General features: G+C 34.2%; 4 protein-coding genes across 11 annotated transcripts; 1 reads left to right on the top strand and 3 right to left on the bottom strand.

The window, feature by feature from the left end:
• The first annotated feature begins 1,716 nt into the window (after positions 1-1,716).
• Positions 1,717-5,742, top strand: Dp (transcription factor Dp). Of its 2 annotated transcripts, XM_076389712.1 has the most exons (12): positions 1,811-1,826; positions 1,895-2,068; positions 2,833-2,951; positions 3,089-3,155; positions 3,304-3,401; positions 3,503-3,687; positions 3,777-3,939; positions 4,019-4,380; positions 4,451-4,533; positions 4,607-4,690; positions 4,778-5,044; positions 5,141-5,742. In XM_076389712.1, the coding sequence occupies exons 2-11, from the start codon at positions 2,020-2,022 to the stop codon at positions 5,008-5,010; spliced, it is 1,443 nt and encodes a 480-aa protein (XP_076245827.1). In that variant the 5' UTR covers positions 1,811-1,826; positions 1,895-2,019; the 3' UTR covers positions 5,011-5,044; positions 5,141-5,742. The 2 variants fall into 2 exon arrangements, with proteins under 2 accessions (XP_076245828.1, XP_076245827.1); XM_076389713.1 differs by having other exon boundaries at positions 1,717-2,068; positions 4,022-4,380.
• A 279-nt stretch (positions 5,743-6,021) lies between these two features.
• On the bottom strand, positions 6,022-6,668 carry LOC143186200 (COP9 signalosome complex subunit 9). Its single transcript, XM_076389716.1, has 3 exons — positions 6,474-6,668; positions 6,275-6,344; positions 6,022-6,204 (listed from the first exon to the last, which is right to left on the bottom strand). The coding sequence occupies exons 1-3, from the start codon at positions 6,540-6,542 to the stop codon at positions 6,167-6,169; spliced, it is 177 nt and encodes a 58-aa protein (XP_076245831.1). The 5' UTR covers positions 6,543-6,668; the 3' UTR covers positions 6,022-6,166.
• A 1,662-nt stretch (positions 6,669-8,330) lies between these two features.
• Msra (methionine sulfoxide reductase A) lies at positions 8,331-12,901 on the bottom strand. Of its 5 annotated transcripts, none has more exons than XM_076388390.1 (6): positions 12,761-12,901; positions 12,583-12,678; positions 9,176-9,342; positions 8,987-9,107; positions 8,649-8,785; positions 8,331-8,568 (listed from the first exon to the last, which is right to left on the bottom strand). In XM_076388390.1, the coding sequence occupies exons 2-6, from the start codon at positions 12,658-12,660 to the stop codon at positions 8,331-8,333; spliced, it is 741 nt and encodes a 246-aa protein (XP_076244505.1). In that variant the 5' UTR covers positions 12,661-12,678; positions 12,761-12,901. The 5 variants fall into 5 exon arrangements, with proteins under 5 accessions (XP_076244505.1, XP_076244504.1, XP_076244508.1 ...); XM_076388389.1 differs by having other exon boundaries at positions 8,987-9,110; XM_076388393.1 differs by lacking the exons at positions 12,583-12,678; positions 12,761-12,901 and adding an exon at positions 11,345-11,905 and having other exon boundaries at positions 8,987-9,110.
• Positions 12,902-13,514: 613 nt separating this feature from the next.
• Mypt-75d (Myosin phosphatase targeting subunit 75D) lies at positions 13,515-20,696 on the bottom strand. Of its 3 annotated transcripts, none has more exons than XM_076388386.1 (9): positions 20,029-20,695; positions 18,652-18,915; positions 18,269-18,571; positions 18,048-18,190; positions 17,837-17,962; positions 17,686-17,761; positions 17,384-17,601; positions 17,136-17,307; positions 13,515-14,522 (listed from the first exon to the last, which is right to left on the bottom strand). In XM_076388386.1, the coding sequence occupies exons 2-9, from the start codon at positions 18,878-18,880 to the stop codon at positions 14,215-14,217; spliced, it is 1,575 nt and encodes a 524-aa protein (XP_076244501.1). In that variant the 5' UTR covers positions 18,881-18,915; positions 20,029-20,695; the 3' UTR covers positions 13,515-14,214. The 3 variants fall into 3 exon arrangements, with proteins under 3 accessions (XP_076244501.1, XP_076244502.1, XP_076244503.1); XM_076388387.1 differs by lacking the exon at positions 13,515-14,522 and adding an exon at positions 14,538-15,619 and having other exon boundaries at positions 20,029-20,696; XM_076388388.1 differs by lacking the exon at positions 13,515-14,522 and adding an exon at positions 15,766-16,680 and having other exon boundaries at positions 20,029-20,696.
• Between the last annotated feature and the right edge of the window lie 793 nt (positions 20,697-21,489).

The following is a 21,489-nucleotide window of genomic DNA, read 5'->3' on the forward strand; positions in this document are numbered from 1 at the left end:
CAGTGTTATTTGTAAATACAAATGCAATTTAAAACGAATGCAATTTTTTTTTTTTTTTTTAATAATGTATAAAAGAACCGCGTGCTTTACATGATCTGTAGTATAAAGTAGTAACTTTTTACAGTAATTTGTATGTCCATTAGAAAATTAAGAACCAATGCTCGTGCGATTTTAGCAATTTTTCAAATGTAGAAATAGACATTTTTCAGATTTATATAGTATGAACAAAAAAATTAATCCATTCATCATAATAATAGGATACTGGTTTTTCAAGACAGTTGCATAACTGATGAACTAACATAGTATAAGGATATGTGCACAAATATTGGAAGTCTTGACTGTCTCGAGTCATTGTGATATTAGTTTAAGAATATTAAATATACAATGATATAAATATTGATAATTAGGACTATAATGGATATTTTTTTAATAATGCCTCGAATAAGGGAGTCATATCATGTGGACTCAAGAAGTGTAGAATTTCTGATTATATTAATTTAATGTTAACTCGAATCATTTAATTGTATTACAATTAACAAACTTCATATCTTAATCTTCAGACCTTATATAATTTTGTGTATATAATGCCGTTAAATTACAAAACTTAATTAACACGACAACGATAGTTTCAATTCTATATCAAGTTTGAAACTTTAGTTGTGTTTAGTTTAATATGCTCTGTTGCATACCTAGTTTATCGAAACCCACCGTCACCAATAAAAACGAAATATTAAATTGTTTCATACATACTTGTTATTTATTTCGAAACCTTTTCCTTAAAAGAAATATGGCTATTGTTTTATGAGAAATTGAAAGTGAAACATTATATTTGCGCTAGATGGCGGCGTTGATTGTTTTCATTTTTTGTATCGAGTATGCATTCAATTCAAATGATTCGCTTTCCATAAAGTATAAAGCCAGTGATGATTCATTACAGCATTCTGCGTCTGTGCTATTTTATCACTAAACTAGTGACCACACATAGAATAATTTATCTGATATCAGTCATCTTTTAATAAAAATATTTTCCCAATCACATTTCCATAAAAAATGCTTATATTAATTTTGTTATTAACAAATATGTATATTAGATTAATGGCTACATGCAATTGCGTGTAATTAGAACTCATTTTGTCCAAATCATGGATCTAGAAACAATCAGCTGGTGTGCTTTCAACAAACTAAAAAAACCCTAACATTAATAAGCTTGAATAGGCCTAATTAATTTATTAATAATTTCTTTATATTCTCATTACATTGTCGTGTCTGAAAATATTTAATGATCAAATCCAAGTGACTCAAATAGAAAATCGGATTTATTAATGAATAAATAATCGAATGTTATCTACTTAAGTATTGGAATCGTACGATCGCATCAAATGTGAATTCCGAAACCCTCACAACCCAAATTTTGTTCAAAACTTTGATATCTGGCATTACAAAAGGGGTATCGACAGATTTGGGGGGAAGATTTCAACTCACCATAGAATCGTCATTGGTGAATTGTGATTGGACAGGAACAGCAAAGGAATGTTACCAATTCCCAAAAGAAAAGTCACCACCGATTACATTTAGTACTTTAGTAGTTCTACAGACGGGTTTTTCTTGTAGAGATTACTCTGCCCATAAACGTGGAACAGAAGAGACCACGTGACTGGGAAAGCGACCAATCAGCTGTTTAACTTTGTCGTGCCGCCAAGCTCGTCTCTATTCTGTACTGTGCACGCGGAAGCTAGAAATCCGTGCGATAATTTCGCAAATAGACAAACGTTCTACGGAGATAGTTGATTCCGTACAATAAAGAAACGGCTGAATTTCACTTTCACGTGTGTATCGAGACATTTATTCGCCTGTATAACGTTGAATTCCGTTCTCAAATGGTTCTATATCATAGTCGCCATTTTGGTGATAGACCGAGCCAAGATTAGCGAGTGTACCTATGATCTTTTTATTTTCACTCGGCATTCGGTCGATCGTCGTGATCGTCGGTGACGCCGGGACGGAATTCTAACCTCGAGGATGACGCAACAAAACAAAACGATGAACTTTCTCATACATGACGCGAACGGTGAGTATGCCGAGTGCGCGCCAATTATCAGCATGCCTCGCTTCTGTGATAATGCCACGATTTTCTCTCGTCCTCGTCGAGATCCCCTGTTTCCGCCGCTGTTACCTCTCTTTCTATATCGGTGATTGTGCTTTTATCATTTTCCCTTCGATTCCTCTTCATTACAGGCTTCTGTTGACTCTTTTCCTTTCTCTTATCCAGAGTGGTCTTGTACCGCGCTTTTTCACCGAATTTTTCTACTGCATTTGGTTGGGTACGTTTTTACCTTACCTTATGCTAGTGAAAAACGAAGGCAACGTTTCTCTTCAGTTTTTTACACCGTTTTGCTTGAGAAAGCATGCACAAGCTTTGGTGATTCAGCCGAAGACTTCTCAGCTTCTTCCTTCTCAATGCTTTCATCCAAATGTGTAGATCATATCTTGTTTGGTCATTTAATTTATACAAAGGATAATAGTTTAGAGAGTTAACTTACTTAATCTGTTAATGATTGATGTATATATTGAATAATATTACATGGAAAAAAAATTGTAACATAGCTCTGCATTTCTTAGGATTATGATATTGTAACCTATACAGTGTGTGGTTTTACAATGTTTCTGTACTATCTTTTTTTTTGAAACTTTTACTGTAGTACCTTCTTTTTGAAATTAAATATATCTACCATAACTGATAGATTTTTGTTGTTGCATTGTATTTCTTATATTATTTCTGCTTTTTGGAGTAAAAATTATAACAATAATAAAACAAAATTATAAACATTTTAGGTCATCCACAAGTGATTAAAGTAGTACAGAGTTCAGCCAATAAGGCATTGGGTGGTATCGTCAGTACAACAAATGCAGGTGGCCTTAAGGTCTTTAAGACTCCGAGCCAAGAATCTCAGGTATTCCTGTCAATAATTTTAAAAATTTAATTTGATCCTTCATAATTCTTCTATTGCTAATAATAATTTTCATAAAAATGTTTTAATTCTAATAGGTTATGGAACTTAATGTTACTCTATATTCTTACCTTTCTCAGGTTTTGTCATCTAGCGCACAAGTTCTTAGAACTATTAGTTTGCAGAGTCCTTCAACTCCTGGCCAAAGTGAGTAATTCATTACACTATATTTAGTAATGTACAGAAACTTGTACAGTTTAAAATGTAGCCAAATTTTATCTGATTGAAATATAGCATGTGTAACTCCATATTTCAAGATAAAAAGTGATACAATAATACTCTATAATTTTTCTAGGATTGGTTACAATACCATTGCAAAATACAAAGCTGGCAACAACCAAGGCTGGTGAACCTGTACTGACAAAAACTATACAGCTAACATCTGCGCAAATGGTATGTACCACATAGAATGATTGTCATTCACAGATGTTGAACTCTCATTTGATGAAATCATTTTTTATAAAAATCGTTTATTTCATCGTACTTTTACACAGAGTGATATAAAACAGGCAATAACTCAGCAGCAACAACAGCAACAGCAACAGCAGCAGCAGCAACAACAATCTAGCAATCAGCAGCTTGTGAAAGATGCAAGTGGGAAAACTTACATCAGCCCAATATTGGACCACAGTGGCTCCAGAAAAAGACAAGATGTTGATGGGGGCGACTTTGTACCAGAGTAATAATGCTTTGCATCCTTTAAAGTGCTTACTAAATCCGAGTACTCTTTAAGCGTAATATGTTCTTTATTTTCGTTTCGTTTTACAGTAAACGAAGAAAAACAGAGAAAGTAGGTAAAGGATTACGTCATTTTTCAATGAAAGTTTGTGAGAAAGTTAAAAAGAAGGGAACGACGTCATACAACGAAGTTGCAGATGAGCTTGTTGGAGAATTTACCAATCCAGCTCACATAAACTCCTTAACAGATCAGGTATAATTTCTGTCGTTTGGCTTGAATAGTACAGATGTAGAAGGGAAGTATATGTAATTCTTTGTCTTTTTTTTTGTAGCAGTATGATCAAAAAAATATTAGAAGACGTGTTTACGATGCTTTGAATGTTTTAATGGCAATGAACATTATCTCAAAAGAGAAAAAAGAAATCAGGTGGCTAGGTTTACCAACTAATTCTCTTCAAGAATGTTTGGCACTCGAGAAAGATAAGAAGAAAAAGATAGAGAGGATTAAAGCGAAAACGCAACAATTACATCAATTGATTCTCTCACACATTTCTTTCAAAAATCTGGTGGAACGTAATCGTGCCAATGAGAGTCTGCGTGGCCCACCAAAACCAAATTCTGCCATACAGCTGCCATTCCTGATTGTGAATACTAGCAAAAAGACTGTTATAGATTGCAGCATTTCGAATGACAAGTAGGATTCCCTTTTGACATCTTTATTTTTTTCATATTGAATCATTAATATCGAACTGTAATTTTTTCAGAACCGAGTACCTGTTCAATTTTAACGATAAGTTCGAAATTCACGACGATATTGAAGTTTTAAAACAAATGGGTTTAGCTTTCGGTAAACTATCTATCTGACGTATCTCTCACCATTCCTTGTTTAATTATTTCATTACGTATAATTCTTTAACCAGGTCTGGAAAAAGGAGAGTGCACCGAAGAAAATTTACGAAAGGCGAAACTGATGGTTCCAAAATCTTTGGAAAAATATGTGGAACGTATGTGTTATCCCCAAATCATCTTATCTACATATTCAGTAATTTTGTTAAGCCTGGTGCATGTTTTATGTTCCATTTTATTTTTAGAGTTGGCATCTGGTGATTTGGAAAAATTCATCCCAGTAACCATTCCCGGGCCAAGTACTTCGATGGAAGACTTGGACACAAAATTGGAAGGCTCTCGACCCCCTTCATCTTCTCACACTTCACTTTCAGAGGATGTTCTTTCGCCACCCTCGCAGTATTATTCCGAGGAAGAAGATGAGGAGGAGGAAAGCGACCAGGACGACCAAGCCGATAGTGATCTCGAAGTTAACTAGCACTCCGAACGATTTTCTCGGGGCTGGACTCAGGGTTTGTATACATTTATAATATACTTATACATTAAGGCTTAGAAATATTTTTGCATTTTTGTATACTATATTTATATTGTATATCCTTTTTTTTTAGGATACTCGTCACTGTTAGCAGCGTATTCGACATGGTCGTCATCGATATCGCTCTCAAGAACGTCATTCTCGTGCGCAATTAAGACGCGGACAAGTAACGGTAATTGGGGAACTTTGATAAATGGAACCCTATGCCTACCGTTGATAAAGGTCTGTTAATGTGAAATGAGGATGGTCAAAAGATAAATTAAATGTCGATTGGGGCCAAGGAGAAACACAAAAAAATTGCAAGAAACAAATCGCGTAGAAATAAAACTTGGAAATGCTTCAAAACGTCTCGTCTGAATAAGGAGGACTCTCGATGTATGACGATCGACAGGATCCATGATTTAATGCGGCGCGACTGAAACCCGGGGTGCTATTTTAATTGTGCATCATCTTAACAGGTTTATATGACTAGCATCTATGTATTGTAAATTATAATCTTTACAATGGTATCAATATTAATGTGTACGAGACAGTATGACCAGTACTCATTTTCTTATGGCACGTTTATAATTAATATTGCCCGTGCTAACATACCGAGATAAAAATGGTATTCTGGATACGGGCACACGTCTGATTCAATTTCGAACTAAAAATAATAAATTGTAATAATGTTAATGTACTGTGTATATCCATTTCTCTTCCTTGATATGTTTTAACTACTTTCACTTAATAGTGATTTTCGCTTGTTTCAGGTTTCAATTATAATCAATTAAAGTTTTAATTTATAAGTGCACAATATTGAGGTATTGTTAATTTCAACTTTTTATAGATATTTGTAAAAAAAAAATATATTAATACAGTATACATTACACGTTACGTTAAGTCTATTATTGTTACATAAACATTTTAAATAAAAGATGGTGATAGATTTATATGAATAAACTATGAAAAATATACTTGATACATTCGCTTTTCTATTTTACATCTTACATTTAGTATTTACAAAAGATTATTCCCGTATTTGTTGTGAAAAGTTAAGCTTTTAATAATCTAGCAGTCTGTAAACATTACTATTGATCATATAAAGATTGGTACTCATTCACTCAAGGTCGTCATCATCGTATAGGTCATCAAAATCTGCAAACAAAAAATTATTCGTAATTGTAAATATAGTATTGTACAAATAATTCATTTGATAAATAAATACCATTGAAAAAGTCTGAATGTACTGCCTTCTCACTTGCTGTAAGATCGACTAACAAGCGACTCCCGCCAACCTAAAACGTTTTAAACTTTTTATTAATAAATAACGGTAATAATGATACATATTCAAACTCTACTGAATAATTTATTTGCCGTGTAATTATGTTGTTGCAAACATAACCTTATCGCGATAATACAATTACCTCTTCTAATTCAATGTATGACCCTGCACCTTCAGGGAACATTTCGTCTGCGACAAGAGTGGGCTTCATTTTGCTTTAAATTTTAATTAACTAACAAACTTCTAAATTTGTTTTCCAATTATTCTGTTTTGACAGAATAATCACAACCAATAAGTTGTGTTTGTAATTTATTGACTGCGTGAAATCACGAACTAAGTCTTAAGGAAGATCTATCATCAAATGTCTTTTTATGACCTGGGTCTTTAGGTCAAAAATACCTATGATGCCAAGAGAAATATAGCGATTATACAGTTTACAAATTGTACAGTATTATTCTATAATGAATATTTAGCAACAAAAATTGCTTATATGCTGTTAAAAAAGATTTTGTAAAAGGTATTTGTTCAATCAGTATGTCTCAAAATGCCATCTAGGAATGGTACTCAGGAATTAACAATGCTATTTCGTTTTTGAATTAAAAAATTATTTATTAGTCTTCTCACAATTTCAAAATATAAAATTATTTTGCAGTCTAAATAGTTAGTTGTGCAATGACATCGTACATTACAATTGCTTGTTTATTAGTAAACATCCTTTTAAACGCATATTTAAGAGTCGACGCTTTTGGATTTACAAATTTTTAGCGGCGACGCCTATGAACTCTCCACGTGGTGGAGTTTAGGCAAGGGGGATGCGGGTACAATCCAGAAAATGAATTTCTGCTAGATGGCGCCAATAGTAGTGTTCCCAAGAAAAGGGACAGTAATTCATATGCGCCACCGCTAGATAGCTATACATTTTCAATTAAATTTTCATACCTCCTTTACAGTAAATAAATCAGTTCTGTTACTTATTACTTATGAAAGCTTTGTATCCTGAGATATTTTGTAGATTTCATAGTAACATGAAATACTCATAACAAAAAGGTACATAATAAACAAATTACATATTTATTATATATTTTATTATACTTTATTATGTACAATACTAAAAAAGGTAAGTAGCATACATTTCTTAGTAGAAAATATAATTAACGAAGTTATTATTTTTACATTGCACTAAATTCTGTAAACAGTTGATACATTTTAATTTTTCTTATGCAAATAGCTTGAACGCAAGTACATGTAAGTATAAAAAATAGCTCAAGCGGCGTTCTAGTTATAATTGTGTACTAATTTGAAGCATATTGAATGACGTATACATGCATATACGCGAGCGTTTGCGGTAACGCAGTTGTCCTAAACTTATATACACCTTTTATTCCTCATGAACAGTGAGATTAACAAAATAAATATGGGACAACAATATTGTCATGTGTATAATTATTAAATCGTATTCGTTATAGTATGTTATTGTAAATAGAAAACTATTTAAAATATATCCACCTCAGTCCAATCCTATTTTCCATAACCATCGATTTCAAGTTGTACAATGATATAACAAACTTACAAAGAATGCACAAGGTGGTTAATGGAATTCTTGTAAGAAATAGTTATTACACACCCTTCACAGCCTGACCAGTATTTCTATTGCAAATTTTTCTTTTAGATTGGCGTTTAAAAATCGGTTCACGTGTCTGCCACGCATAAACAATAGTATAATAAATATACCGCAAATGAAACTTACACGCTATAGTAACGATTGCGAGGAAAATGTAATACGAAATAACGAAAACACCTTTCATGTAAAGGTGCTCAATAAGATTGTGTTAAAAATCTAATCATGTCACTTAAAATGTCTTGTAGAACATATTTCTCCTAAAAAAGTCGTGCAGGAAACCTGAACAACGTAAATAAGCTAAGCATTAGAACTTCTTCTCGCGAAGAAATAAATTTCATTCATTCTCTGATAAAAATTCTTAATAGTGTTTAACGATAGCTAGCAATATAAACCATTTCCTTGGTTCTCAATCACATATTTCTTCAAATACTGAACCGCTTTTTCACTCAAACCGAGTTTCGGCAAGTCTTTCTCGAATTGGTCAAGTGTCCCAGCACCTGCTATGTAGCCATTCAACTTTGCAGCTAAGGGGGAACTGCGGAGGACTTCATCACTTGTTAGCCCAGTAATTTCGACCAACCACGGGTGATTTCTGAGTCGATATTTCTGATGATAGCTAAGGAACAGGAAAAGATTCTTTATTGCTATCTGTTACAGAACGAAAATTCTAACCCATTTGCAATATAGAATACTTACTCTTCGGCTGGGTAAAACTTTTCGAACTTTCGTATCTCGGTGAGGACCAGATCCGTGCGTTTGCGCTGCTCTTGTTCACGTGACTTCTCGGCCAACAATTTCTGCTCCTCGTCGTGGTACAAAATCAAAGACATGTACTAAAAATTTGAATACAAGTTAGCATAACGATAACTTACTATATTACAGGCTGTCTAAAAAATTATAGACACAGAGAACGAAGATACAGCGAGTTACAAAAGTGTGTATACATTTTCTTGGAATACCTTGTATTGTCTATAGTATTATATAAGTGATTTTACTATAATCCCAAATTTAAAAAGAGGGATTGATCACTTTACCTGTCTCTTGATTTTGGTGGTAAGACCATACTCGTGGTTTTGCCAAAACAGAGCAAGTAGTTGCGAGTACGATATTACATCTGGATTATATTCGATATCGACGACTTCCGTGTGATCACCGCTGCTTAAAAAACACGAAAGGATTAAAATATTGAAAGGAAAAAAAAAATAAAGAAAATTCACGCATACATATTTCTATAACTTGGCGATTCCTTCTGTCCGCCAGCGTAACCCACACAAGTTCTGATCACACCAGGTAACACACCGAAGAGGCTGTCACCTGCCCAAAAGCAGCCCATTCCGAATGTTGCGCGCTTTGCTTGGATCTCTTCCAGTTGGCCAGGCATTTTGTTGGACTATTGTGACATTTTCAACGATGGACGTTTAACCGTAGAACAGCACATAGAAAAGATAAAATCAGAAAATAAAATAAGAGCTAAAAAAATCCTTACAACAGCCTTGCTGAAAAATTGAATAAACCACGTAAAACTATTAGCGGAAAGACACGAGTTAGAGCTACGCGCTCCACGTGCCGCAATACTGCTTCGATCAGATCAGATAAAGGCGCGCGAAATCTGTTAGGTAATGGTCACGTTAAAGTTAATAAGCGAAAGTCTTCTATTGTGAATTAAATTTAAACTGAAATGTATTATTTCTCGTTTTTAATGCGATGAAATGGTGACAGAGAAAGATATCTGATTTGAAATTCGTCAAATCGAAATTAGTCTAGCGGCTACATATTTTTGAAATACCTTCACCCAACTGTGTACGAAAACCCAATGCAAAGTTTATACAGTGTAGATAGAAAGCTTATATGTAAGGTTCAAAATGAGCAACGTTTACCTCTTTCACGATCAAAAGAAGAATAATGCACGAAACGATATTAAGCACTTTGACACCGACTGAATCTAACATAGTGTTTCCTTTTCGAATTCATCTACTTCAGATTTAAACAATTATTTCGATCGAACACCGTATATTCCGCTGATTTATATTTCGAAATCTTTATCCTTTTAGAACACCCGGTATGTATAAGGTACAGGTTCGATGTGCCTACAAAAGAAAACACGACGAAATCTACAGGGTGAACCGTATAGCTTGATCACCTTGATCATTTCCGTTTTTGGATACGTTAGTAGTGGAAAATCTTGTTCTCACGTGTAACATTGGTCAGAGATACTCAGTTTATGAATAAATTTCCTCGTCAAGGTCCCTTAAATAGCATCGATTTTTTAAAGTGAAGATTTATCGTTCTTTTTATTTCTAGTTTTACGTATCCTATAAAATACGTTCTCATTATCATAATTAGTGATACACTAAGAGGTAAGTGTGCAAGGAGAAACGTATTTAGAAGGTGGAATCCTTCTGAGTGTTTAAAATTCTGTCAGTCAACTTCTTCGTACTTGAACACGATCAATGCTCGACCCGATCTCTCGATTACGCTAACACCTTAACCATGTAAGTTTATCTACCACGTGCTGTGAATCATTTTTGACATCGTCAGGTTATTTCGTAACAAAGCTTTGTTGGTCGAGTGAATTCTTTAACATAACCCAAATGTCTTCGTCTTATTGAATATTTTGAGTATTTGTTAAATGTTTTAAATGTTTTTAATTCCTTTGTATACTGTTTCCTAAAATCCAGCGATAAAAAATGTATTTTTTTAATGTTTCAAATTTGCTTAAGTTCCCGCCAAAAAGTAGGACTTACTTTGAATAATCAGCTGTGAATGTGGAAATTTAATTATATTTAAAATATAACTGTATTTACTGTATAACATTACGAAAAACATTATGATATGATAACGAGATGATTATGCGTATCTTTGAATTGAATTTTCAATATATGAAACGATTGTTAGCTGGTTTCATTGATAACGGAAATAAACAAGATGATCCATTTATGCGGTTCACTTTGTATACAAAGTGACGGGAGCAATACATAAAACACACACATAGATCTTTTACACGGTTATTCAGTTTCGATGGGTGAGAATTTCGAAACTAAATAATAACCAATTTAAAAAAAGGGGCTAAGTTTTTCATCGTCCCAAAAACGCAGCGCGAATTCAAAGGTGACTTAATTAGCCAAAATAGACACTTGTCCGACCATCGTAAATCTCTTCTACTTCAGAAGGAACTTCAATTCTTTACCTCGGTTCACTTCGTGAATGATTTCAATGACTAAACGTATCGCAACTTAATTATTTCCTCTATAATATAACAAAATAATGAAATCGAATTATCGTGAAATGAACTATATTTCAGTTATACGAAAAAAAATGATTTACCTTAGTTTAATATGGAAAAATATGAAACAAAAGAAAAAGTGGTCGGGACGTTTCGGAACTGAGCTCACTTGTAATTGAACCACAGACGCCTCGTTCAAAATTGATGGAACACGAGAAACTACCGCGTGCTTCAGACAGCATTACTTTTTATCTACTCCATCCCACCTCTTTCTTTCCCTACTCCACGATCCCGACCACTACTACTCCCTCATTCTAAATCATTTTCGTTATTTCATTCTCCACACATCCGAATCTTCGATGTAATTTTACCGACTGTATCTCTACCGTATTTCTATTTACACCTGCCACTATGCCAGATACCACTCACAGTCCCTGCATTCGACTGAGGGAAACGTGCTTGTTCACACGACAGTGCAGATGCCTAACGGTAAATTCGTTACTCATATTAGTGGGGCGTGTTAATATTTACACTCGTAATCTTCCTGATATATGAATTCGTCGATTACCTATTAAAATAATTCATTTCAAGATCGTTAAAAAGAAACTCTTTAATAATATAAGATATTTGAGTTAAATGGCTTTTTAGATTTAGGCTAGATACACGTGTGACCTAAAAGTCGATGCAACCAAGAAAATACAAACATTAACCCTTGTGCACTGTTGGGGTCAAGTTGACTCGAAACTTAATCTCAGTCTCTCATTCTTTAATCAGGATTCACTTCGAAACTCACTGAATTTTTGTAATAGCGATCAAGTACACCTCATTCTATTTCTCGTGATAGTGAGTCGAATTACATTTGTGAATTATTTGGACAGTGTACAGGGGTTAACCTCTCGAGAGCGTGACACTGTCATTAATCGATGTCAAATCTCATCGCGTACGAGCTGCGTTGATTGGCAATTTAAAGGGAGTTCGATAAATTCTCCAGGCGAGTTGCATCAGAAAATTGAAGACACATGTATCCGTTCAACTAGATAACAATTGCTGGACAGACTGATGTAATCTCTCTACCCTGTACGCTAAGCTCGGTAGAGTTGTCATTCACGTTTCAAAAAGAGCGGTGCTATCGCGACACCACCCATTGTACACGGAGGTTACTATCGTATGTTCTATTTCCTGTTTATACGATACGCACGTTAACACGTTTATATTTGTAAATAACAATCGCGACTGAATGATAATCGATTGCCTCGCGTATCGCGTTCGAAACGGCCACGGGCACGAAAGTGAACGCACGACGGTACACGCTAGCCAAGACAATTAGTTTTGCGACATAGTGAACCTTCATCGAACACGTATCGTTCGAGATTTATCGCTAAAAAGTGCACAGTAATGGTGACATACCGAATTACGAGATCTGAAGCCAGCTAAACCTCCGCGCAGCAAAGGGGACAATTTTGGTGTAATCCTCGATAGGTTCATCTTTTAATTACGGGTGTTCTGTAAAGAGAATCGTTCATTCATGGACATCATCGAAGGACGGTACAAACGTATATAATTGTAGTTTAGTAGTTTTTCGTACTCGTCATCAATGATGCTGGTTCGAATGATAAGAATCGCGTTGGAAAATGTTTAATTTGAAGGATACATGATGTGTTGGAATTTGTCGAGTCACTTTTCTGTTATGTTATTTCAGCACACTTTCCTCGAAATATAATCAATCTTTGACTACTACTGTCACGTGATTGTATCACGTGCAGTGATGGGGCATTAGAAAGAATTTGAATTTCGAAACTATGCGTTTATATTTAATATGATGTTTGTAAAATGAGAGATATTCTTAAGTAAATTGTTTTATTTGTTATCTACTTCGAATGTATGTCATTTATTGTGTTTTAATAAATGAAGATTCATTGTTCTGTTAACATTGTTATGATACTGTTATAGTTACAGGGGTATAAGTAAAGGAATGTATTAATAACTGAAGTAACGTAATGTTTATTTTCTGAATATTCTATTATTTGTATACAAAAACGTTCTATATTAAAACGTTTTCAATTTTGCTTATTCTGATATTCATGTAATTTATAGATATGATATGTATAAAAAGAGAACATATTATCCACTGATAATCTGATAAAGCATATTCAGTTTACAAAGATGTACAATATTTTTTAAAAATTGACGATGCAGAATGCTTACACTTTTTATGATTGCTGGAAAGGACAAAAATCATGTTTATCAAACAAAGAAGTCAAATAGCGAGTCAAATAAAATATGACAAAATGTTAGTACTCATTTGTAGTCTGTAGGTCATGAAATTCAATTTGTTTAAGTATCTCGTAATTCACGATGTATTTAAAGGAAGAACATGAGACATATATTATTGTAGAATAACGGCACACATCAAAATTTACAAATAAAAATGTGTTCGTAGAAATACGGCCATCTAAATTAATATAAAAAAATATTGTTTATAACTAACACTTTATAAAAAACGCGGGAAATACTCTGTACGGTACTATACATATTTGTCGCAGACGCGTTTCGCGCAATATACAATTCAATAATTATTGTTCGAGATATACATTATTTTACGCAGTAATAAATAAATTCTGTACAAATTCAAAACATAAATTTGAATTTCAGTAAAATCATCTCTCTCATTTCAAGTTGTATCTTAAATATCTGCTTAAGTACAATATACTGAAAATTTCTTTCAGAATCTCAACTTCGCGAGCATATCGTTCAACGTTTCAACCGATACGATTCTCACAGAATCGTATCGAGTTCGCAGGATTAATCAGTATTTAAAAAATGATCTCCATAAGAGACTCGAGAATATTATAAAGTCAAACTTAACATCGAAATTGTGCTAGATTGCACCACGTTCAAATAGAACTTTGTTCTATACATTAATTCTCTTATCAAAAGAACATATCGATCACAAGTTTACAATAGTAAAGATACTATAAAGGTACTTAGCAAAGGTAGTGGTAAGAATAGGAAGATAGAAACGAAAAGAATGGAAAGTGTTTACATGAGGGTGCAGCAATTTTTCTCGGAATGACTATCGCCAACAATGTCGCTGGTATTCCCGGTGAATCGCTGAAAATCTCCACTGCTGCTGAGTTCGGAATTGGAGATGGGCGACACGGGAATGCCATTTCCATTGGCATCTATCGAGCCAGTGGATATGTGCCGGTTCTGTGCCCTCTGTTTCTTCAAATCCGATAATGATTTGACAAAAACTACCGAGACGTGTATGTTGATCTTGCCATTGGTGTCGCGGTCTGGTGTGTACGTCGACTGCTGATTACCGACCGGCGGGTCGGACCCTGTGACTGCCGAGGCAAACATGTAAATCCAATGCTACATCTCTTTCTCCAATTGCACGCAATATTCGTATCCTTCTTTCATTCCATTCCACCTCACTTGTCATTTCACCTGATGTAACCCTCCACCACCTAATCCCCTTTTTTATACACTGAAATTGTACTTAAAAAAAAAAAAGAAAAAAAAAGAAAGAAAAACTGGTCTAGTCGTAAACTAATGGCCATGCGCCAAGCGTCACATGCTTTAGCGATAAGCGTTAAAAACATTACACAAAAGAGCACCAGGAACATGTTTTCTATACTCTACATGTATTCTACGTGAACACCTTTCCATCACCCACTATCTTTTATTAGCAAGTTGTTGCACGCACCATTATGTTTCCAGACTTGTTACTTTTGGAAGAAGGAAGAAATATTTAATATGTTTCTTCCTTTTTTATATTTCCTTTGTTGTAAATAATTGCTATAGAGTTTGTTTTGTTTTGTTAGATTATAAAATAAATCTTATGGCTGCATTTGCTTGGGAAAGATTTAATTTACAATCCAGCAGTTGTATGCAATACCTCTTGTACATGGGAAAATATACATGTAAAGCATACGCAATAGTCGAATTCTCTGGGGCATTTAAGTCACTTACTTTTGCATCTCCTTGCAGTTTGAATCAATATCATTCTGAGCTGTGTCAATGTCCAAACAACAAACTTTTTTGTTATAGTGAATTATTACATCAAATCAACCATTTCTTCATTCACAATTAATGTATTGAATTGTATTAGCAAGTGTTTAATATGGTATAGCAAAATTACTTATATTTTCTATGTGAGTTTTTCAGTAATGATAAGTCACTTTGTACATTTAAATCAAAATATTGCATCAATATGATCGATTTGATGTGAAATTTGTATTAAAGTTTATCAATTATTAATATGATATTAATAATGTGAAACGATCTGATGTCGTGACACAACTGACCTCGTAACGACTTTATCGTTTAGTGATAAAACTCAAAGACAGGAAGACATATTGCGCGAGTACGCAGCTAACAATGAGCGAATACTGTTCAGCTTTAGCGCAATCAATATGTTGTTTCTGTGGTGAAGTTCTGCCTGTCAGTTTTACAAAATTGTACGAAATTTATCTCCAGTACGAATAAAAAACTTAAATTTGTTGAAAAAAATAATTGACTAAAGGAATGTAGCGTGAACAAATACAAAAACATAAATAGCATTAGAAAATAGCTTTGCAGTGTGTATAAAAGGACAGAAGAAATTTATTATATTGACAGCTACGAAGAAGAGGTATCTATTCCTAGAACTTAAATTTTGTAAACAGGATAAATTAACATTTCTTGTTAGAGAAAAGTCTATTATGAGTAATTTTGATATTTGTCTCTGTTATAATATTGTAAATGACAAAACTTTCTCGCAGATCTAGTGTATATGATCGTTGCGGCTGAACGATATGTTTAATAATTGAAGTACGCTTTAGTTGAGTAATGTTCTAGTTTAGGATATGTAGTAAGCATATATGAAAGTGCTCATTCAATATTAGTTACGAAGGAGTATAGATTTCTGAGTATAGATCAAAATCTAGATAATCCTTTGCATGAAAAGTTGAAAATTTCATTATCAAATGATACTACTTTTCTAATGAACTATTCATTTTCGAGGTAACATGGGGAAAGATATTCAAAGTGTATGGAAGAACTATTTATTAAGTTTTCACTAGTATAACTACTGGAAGATATTTGTATAGTGTAAAAGTGTGCGTTTATGTTCAGAACGCCCTAAGTCATGTTCAATATATAAACGATGTTATGAAAAGTTCATTTAAACATATCGATAAATTTATCGGAATACCTTTCCGCATGTAACAGTCAATAAGCTCTTCTAAATACTAATATTTGCAAAAAAGTGCTAAGAAGAAAGCCAATACAACGTAATCCTTGCCACAAAAAGTTCGATATGGATGAAACAGTGAACGTTTCCATACCAGAATATTTTCAAAGAGAAAAACAGATTGTGTATGCATCCAACATATATGTAGAAATGACTCAACACGTTACGAATCGAGATTCCGGAGCATACGGTAATATAGAAAGTTAAAAATTAATACAAACGTAATGTTAAAAAGTACGTTTAAAGGAATAGAAAAGTCACATAGAAAACTGACCTCGCAATTATTCAGGAGCACGACGCAGGAATAACAGAAAACAGAAAGGACTGATAAATGATCAATGTTTAATACTTTGTTTGATAATTTATCAGTAAAAACTACCGCATCAATTTGTCTGTACAACGGTAATACTGAATAGCCAACTTGAGTAAATCAAGTTGTAATTATTCTAGCTGCAGATTAGTTTTCAGTCTTATCTTGAACTATAAAAGAATTTCCCTTTGCCCAACTTCAAAACATAAACGAATATTCAATTTTGACGCAGCACACGTATATTACATTATTATACAACGTTACAAAGGTCGAGTTATGCGTTACGAACGCACAATGTAAATGGACACGACACGTTACGTTTTCTTTTGCACGATCTTATGCACAAGACTACCATTTACCAGAGGATTCTACTGAACCACAACCGATGTGAATGTAACATGTTTTGGAATGTACCTGATTCTTTATCGACGTCTTCGTGAAGAAAAGATTCATTATCTTTTCCCTCTGGAGCTTTACGTACTGCCGTCGGTGGTGTACTAGAATCTGTTTCACTATTCATATGTTCCCGCGTGTTAATGTCATTTTCAGACTGAGATATATTCGCAGTTGAACCACCAACGTATGTCTAAAATGTTATATTTTTTTCAATTAATTCATACTTTTGATTTCTAACGATGGTTAATCGTTTAAAATATTATTACCTGTTGTGCTTGTAGTCTAAGACGAGCTTCTTCTTGGGCATCTTTTTTCGTGGTTAAAACCTTATCTCTGATGGAAGTTCGCCTTACACTTTGAGTACGTGTATTTATGCTTTGAGATCTGCGTACTCGTCTTCCTTGCGCTTCTCGTAACCGTTTACTTTCTTGCTCTGTTTTTAATTCTACTATTCTTTCTCTTATCTCAGGATCTTCGCAAATATCTGTAGAATTAAATTAATCCTTTTGTTAACATTGATTCTAAGCACAAACTTTCTGTGAAAATTTTTTATTAAACATGTTTTTACCAGCTGGAGTTTCGTCATGTTTATTTTTGGCATTTAAGTCAGCTCCATTTTGTACCAACAACTCGAGAACTTCTAACTAAAATCAAATAACACATTTAGAAGATACTGGTAATCTAAACAAGCTTACACTTGTTACATGTTTTCCTCTTACATGTCCCCAGCATGCAGCTGCATGGACTGGTTGCCACTTATCATTATCTTCTACATCAGTCGAAACATGTTGGTCCAGAAGAAATTCTACTACCCTTAAGTATCCGTTTGCAGCTGCAATATGAAGCTACAATTCGAAAATATCGCTTGCCTTAATGATAAATTGATACCTCCTATGTGGAAACATAAAGATTAATGAACTCTATACATACTGGTGTAGCACCTTGATGATCTTTATATTCGAGATCGCCACCTATAGAAGCTATATGTTGTAAATCTCTTAACATTTGGACTTCTATCGAAGCTCTAGTCTCATCTATCAATTCTTGAGTAACTCCTCGTCTTGCCATTTCTCCTGTATTACACAAATAAACAAAATAGGTTGAAAAAATATCACTTTAATAGAAATTATAGTATTCAGAAAAATCTTTACCTTCAATACAGTCTAACGTTTTTTCATCTTCACAAATATCATAAGGCATATTACCATCAGCATTAACAGCTAATAAATTGGCACCTCTAGCAATTAAGTTTTTAACTAAATGCAAGTGTCCACATGTAGCAGCAGCATGTAATGGTGTCCATTTTTCACTGTCTTCTGCATTGACATTTGCTCCAAATTCAATTAGTAACTTCATCATTTCCTCATTATCATCTATGCAACACTGATGTAAAGCTGTTAATCCATCTTCATTGGTGGAATCTGGATTTACTCCTTTTTTCAAGAGTCTTCTTACTGAAACATTTACACATTGTTGAATGAAAGTGTACAAAAAGTTAGCGTAAATAATAAATTTTAATGAATGTATATATCACCTTCATCAATGTCATTTCTTGCTGCAGCTTCCAAAAGCATGACACTGTCATTAAAGTATATATGACGTTTATTGCTTGTATGCCTAGTTTGATGTCTCAACCACTCTTTCTCTCGCTGACGCCATACTTTCAGCTGTTGAAGTCTTCTATGACGGGCCAAATGTAATCGTTCCTGAGTTGTTAACCTTTCCACATGCACCATTTCTGCTACCAAGTCGGAATGTTCCATGATTATATGTTTGTAATTCTTGCAGATATATTTACCTGTTTAACATAAAAGTTATATATTATTTGACATATTTTTTACAGTACATTGATAACTCTAGTACACTGAAAAAATGACTGTATCAGGAGTACTATGGTACTTAAGAAAGAAATTTGGATGTTAACCAATTTACCTTTACATTTACAAAGCCATGAATGTATTCCAAGATATCTTAAAATTTTGTGATAAACATTAGACATCATTTTGACATAATATCAAGTTTTCAAAAACCATTCAGAAACCTGTGTGAAACTGGCCTCTTTCTCATTAGGTATTTGATATGAGCAATATTATGCTTTCATTCACTACGCTCTCACACTTATCAAGTACTTAAGTAAGTAAACGCTTTGTATTTACACGAACCTTTTTAAATACTCATTGAAAATCATTATATAAGGAGTATTAAGTTGGCATATATTTTTACAAAAACCTATCAACAAAAATACATATGTACTTGATAATTCTGAAAGAGCTACATTATGCAAATTCATTTCTAATGTAAAGTTTACAGTTCATCCATATCTATGTACTAAAATTAATGTAATGGGACCATAGACAAATGAATGTAAAATAAGATTTCTTTACTAAACAATACTTTCAACAACAATCAATCAAACTAACACGAAAGTAATTAACAACGCAGTCAATAACATAAAGATAACAGATTGGTTAACATTATCAATAATGAACTCGTTGAAAAACGATATAATTTGCATCACAAAACGTGATGTAATTTTTCTATAACATACTACATGATAAGAAAAAATGAATAACATATGTAGGCATAGTACATTCAACGACATTGTTTTGTTTTCGTTCATTATTTTCCGTCCCTTATCTATCGACGCGAAAACAAAAAAAAACATTAACATTTAACACAATCCTCGTCTGAACGAGGAAGGTAACAGTCGAGATAACAGAATAAAGAGAAAAGAGAGAGAAAGGGGGAGAAGGAAATAGGGGTAACAGGAAATAAATTATCGACGTGGGTGAATTAGAAACGGAAACGTGGATACGTTCGCAACTCGATGTTCGCAAACCAGGAGTCAAAGCAGGTGGAAGAATTGTGTTTCAGGACTGGCAGTTATCAAGCCGCGAGATAATCTACTCACATCGGCAAGCGATTGCTCGTTCGTTCACTAATTCGTTCGCGATCCAGGAGAATGCGGAAGCTCACACGTTCGTTCATTCGTTCGATTTTGTTCGTTTTCGTTTTCGTCAGCCCGAGCAAACAGAGTCGGATGGGAGCGCAGAAAAATTTAGCTGTGCCGAGGTGAACTGAACAGAGTCGGGGAACTCGCGAATGCACGACGTAGCGGGAGAGAAAGTCACCGTGTTGACCGACGAATTCGCAACATAATTTGCAAGATTACCCCAACGCGACGATACAGCCGAACGAAATTGAATCGGGGAGGCCGAGTCGAAGCCCGTGGCTCGGTTATCACGGGAATCACGTCGCTTCTGGTCTCGTCGCGGCGCCGTGCACGCGAGGAAACGCGTACCTGTCAGTCGCCATTTTTAAACTACCTGTAGAAAATCATTCGCGCGTTGCCCTTCACCGCGCGCTAACTTCGTCTTTTTTCAAATTACTGCTGTGCCCGACCTGTCCACGAGTACGCGCGTGCGCGCGCCACGCACGAAATTTTATCTCGCGAGGAATATTTTAATTGTGCGCTTTGGAATGTGCACGGGACCACGGGCTCGCGAACTCACCGCTTAGCAGGCGCACGATGATGCAGATATCTCTCGGCTGCTTTATGTTACTGTTATCTCAGCTTCATTTTAGACGTGTAATTACGCTGAATTTATTTAATCACGGAATCTTCGGATCCAACTTATCGCAGCTGTTCACCAACACATGTGTATCTAGGCAATTATGATACCTATAGTTGACTCAGGGAAACATGTGTAGCTTAGGTAGGGGAGACGGAGGGTGATTGACATATTTCGTTTTATTTACCAAATGACAGATTCATTGCTATATATACATATTGTTGTTTATGAGTAACTGTTTCTTTGGTTTATAAATTTTTATTGTCAATTTTTTATCGCTATCGTTGCTTGAAAATGTTCGAATTCTGTGTTTCATGGATGAATATTTTTTAAGCCCCCCTTTTGTTCTTTTTGTTGTAATATACAGCATATTATTGTATAATTCTGGGTACATTCATGAAATCTATAAGTTCATAAACGGACAATTTTTCTTTATGATTTTATTTGCCGATATCTTCATCCGTTGAGGCACTGTAACCCATTTTTATACTGGATGATAAGTGGGGATGATTGTTATAAATATATTGAGGTTGGTTATCACATTTGAGGTCATCTCTCACAATCAATTAAAAAGTGTGACAGCTACCTCCGGTTTCGTTTATTTTTTTACAGCATCTTTTGAGTAAGAAGCAGAATTAAGTGATATTATCAAATTATAAGGAATAAACAACATTAATTTTGATGAATTTAAAAATGTAATGATAATTGTATTTATTAAATTAAACGTCAACATATTTTATATAAATGTATCTAGGATATATAATAATAATAATACAATAGATACGAAGGATGTTCATTGT

Source organism: Calliopsis andreniformis, chromosome 12, assembly GCF_051401765.1.
Source record: "Calliopsis andreniformis isolate RMS-2024a chromosome 12, iyCalAndr_principal, whole genome shotgun sequence".
In the NCBI taxonomy this organism is placed as follows: Eukaryota; Metazoa; Arthropoda; class Insecta; order Hymenoptera; family Andrenidae; genus Calliopsis; species Calliopsis andreniformis.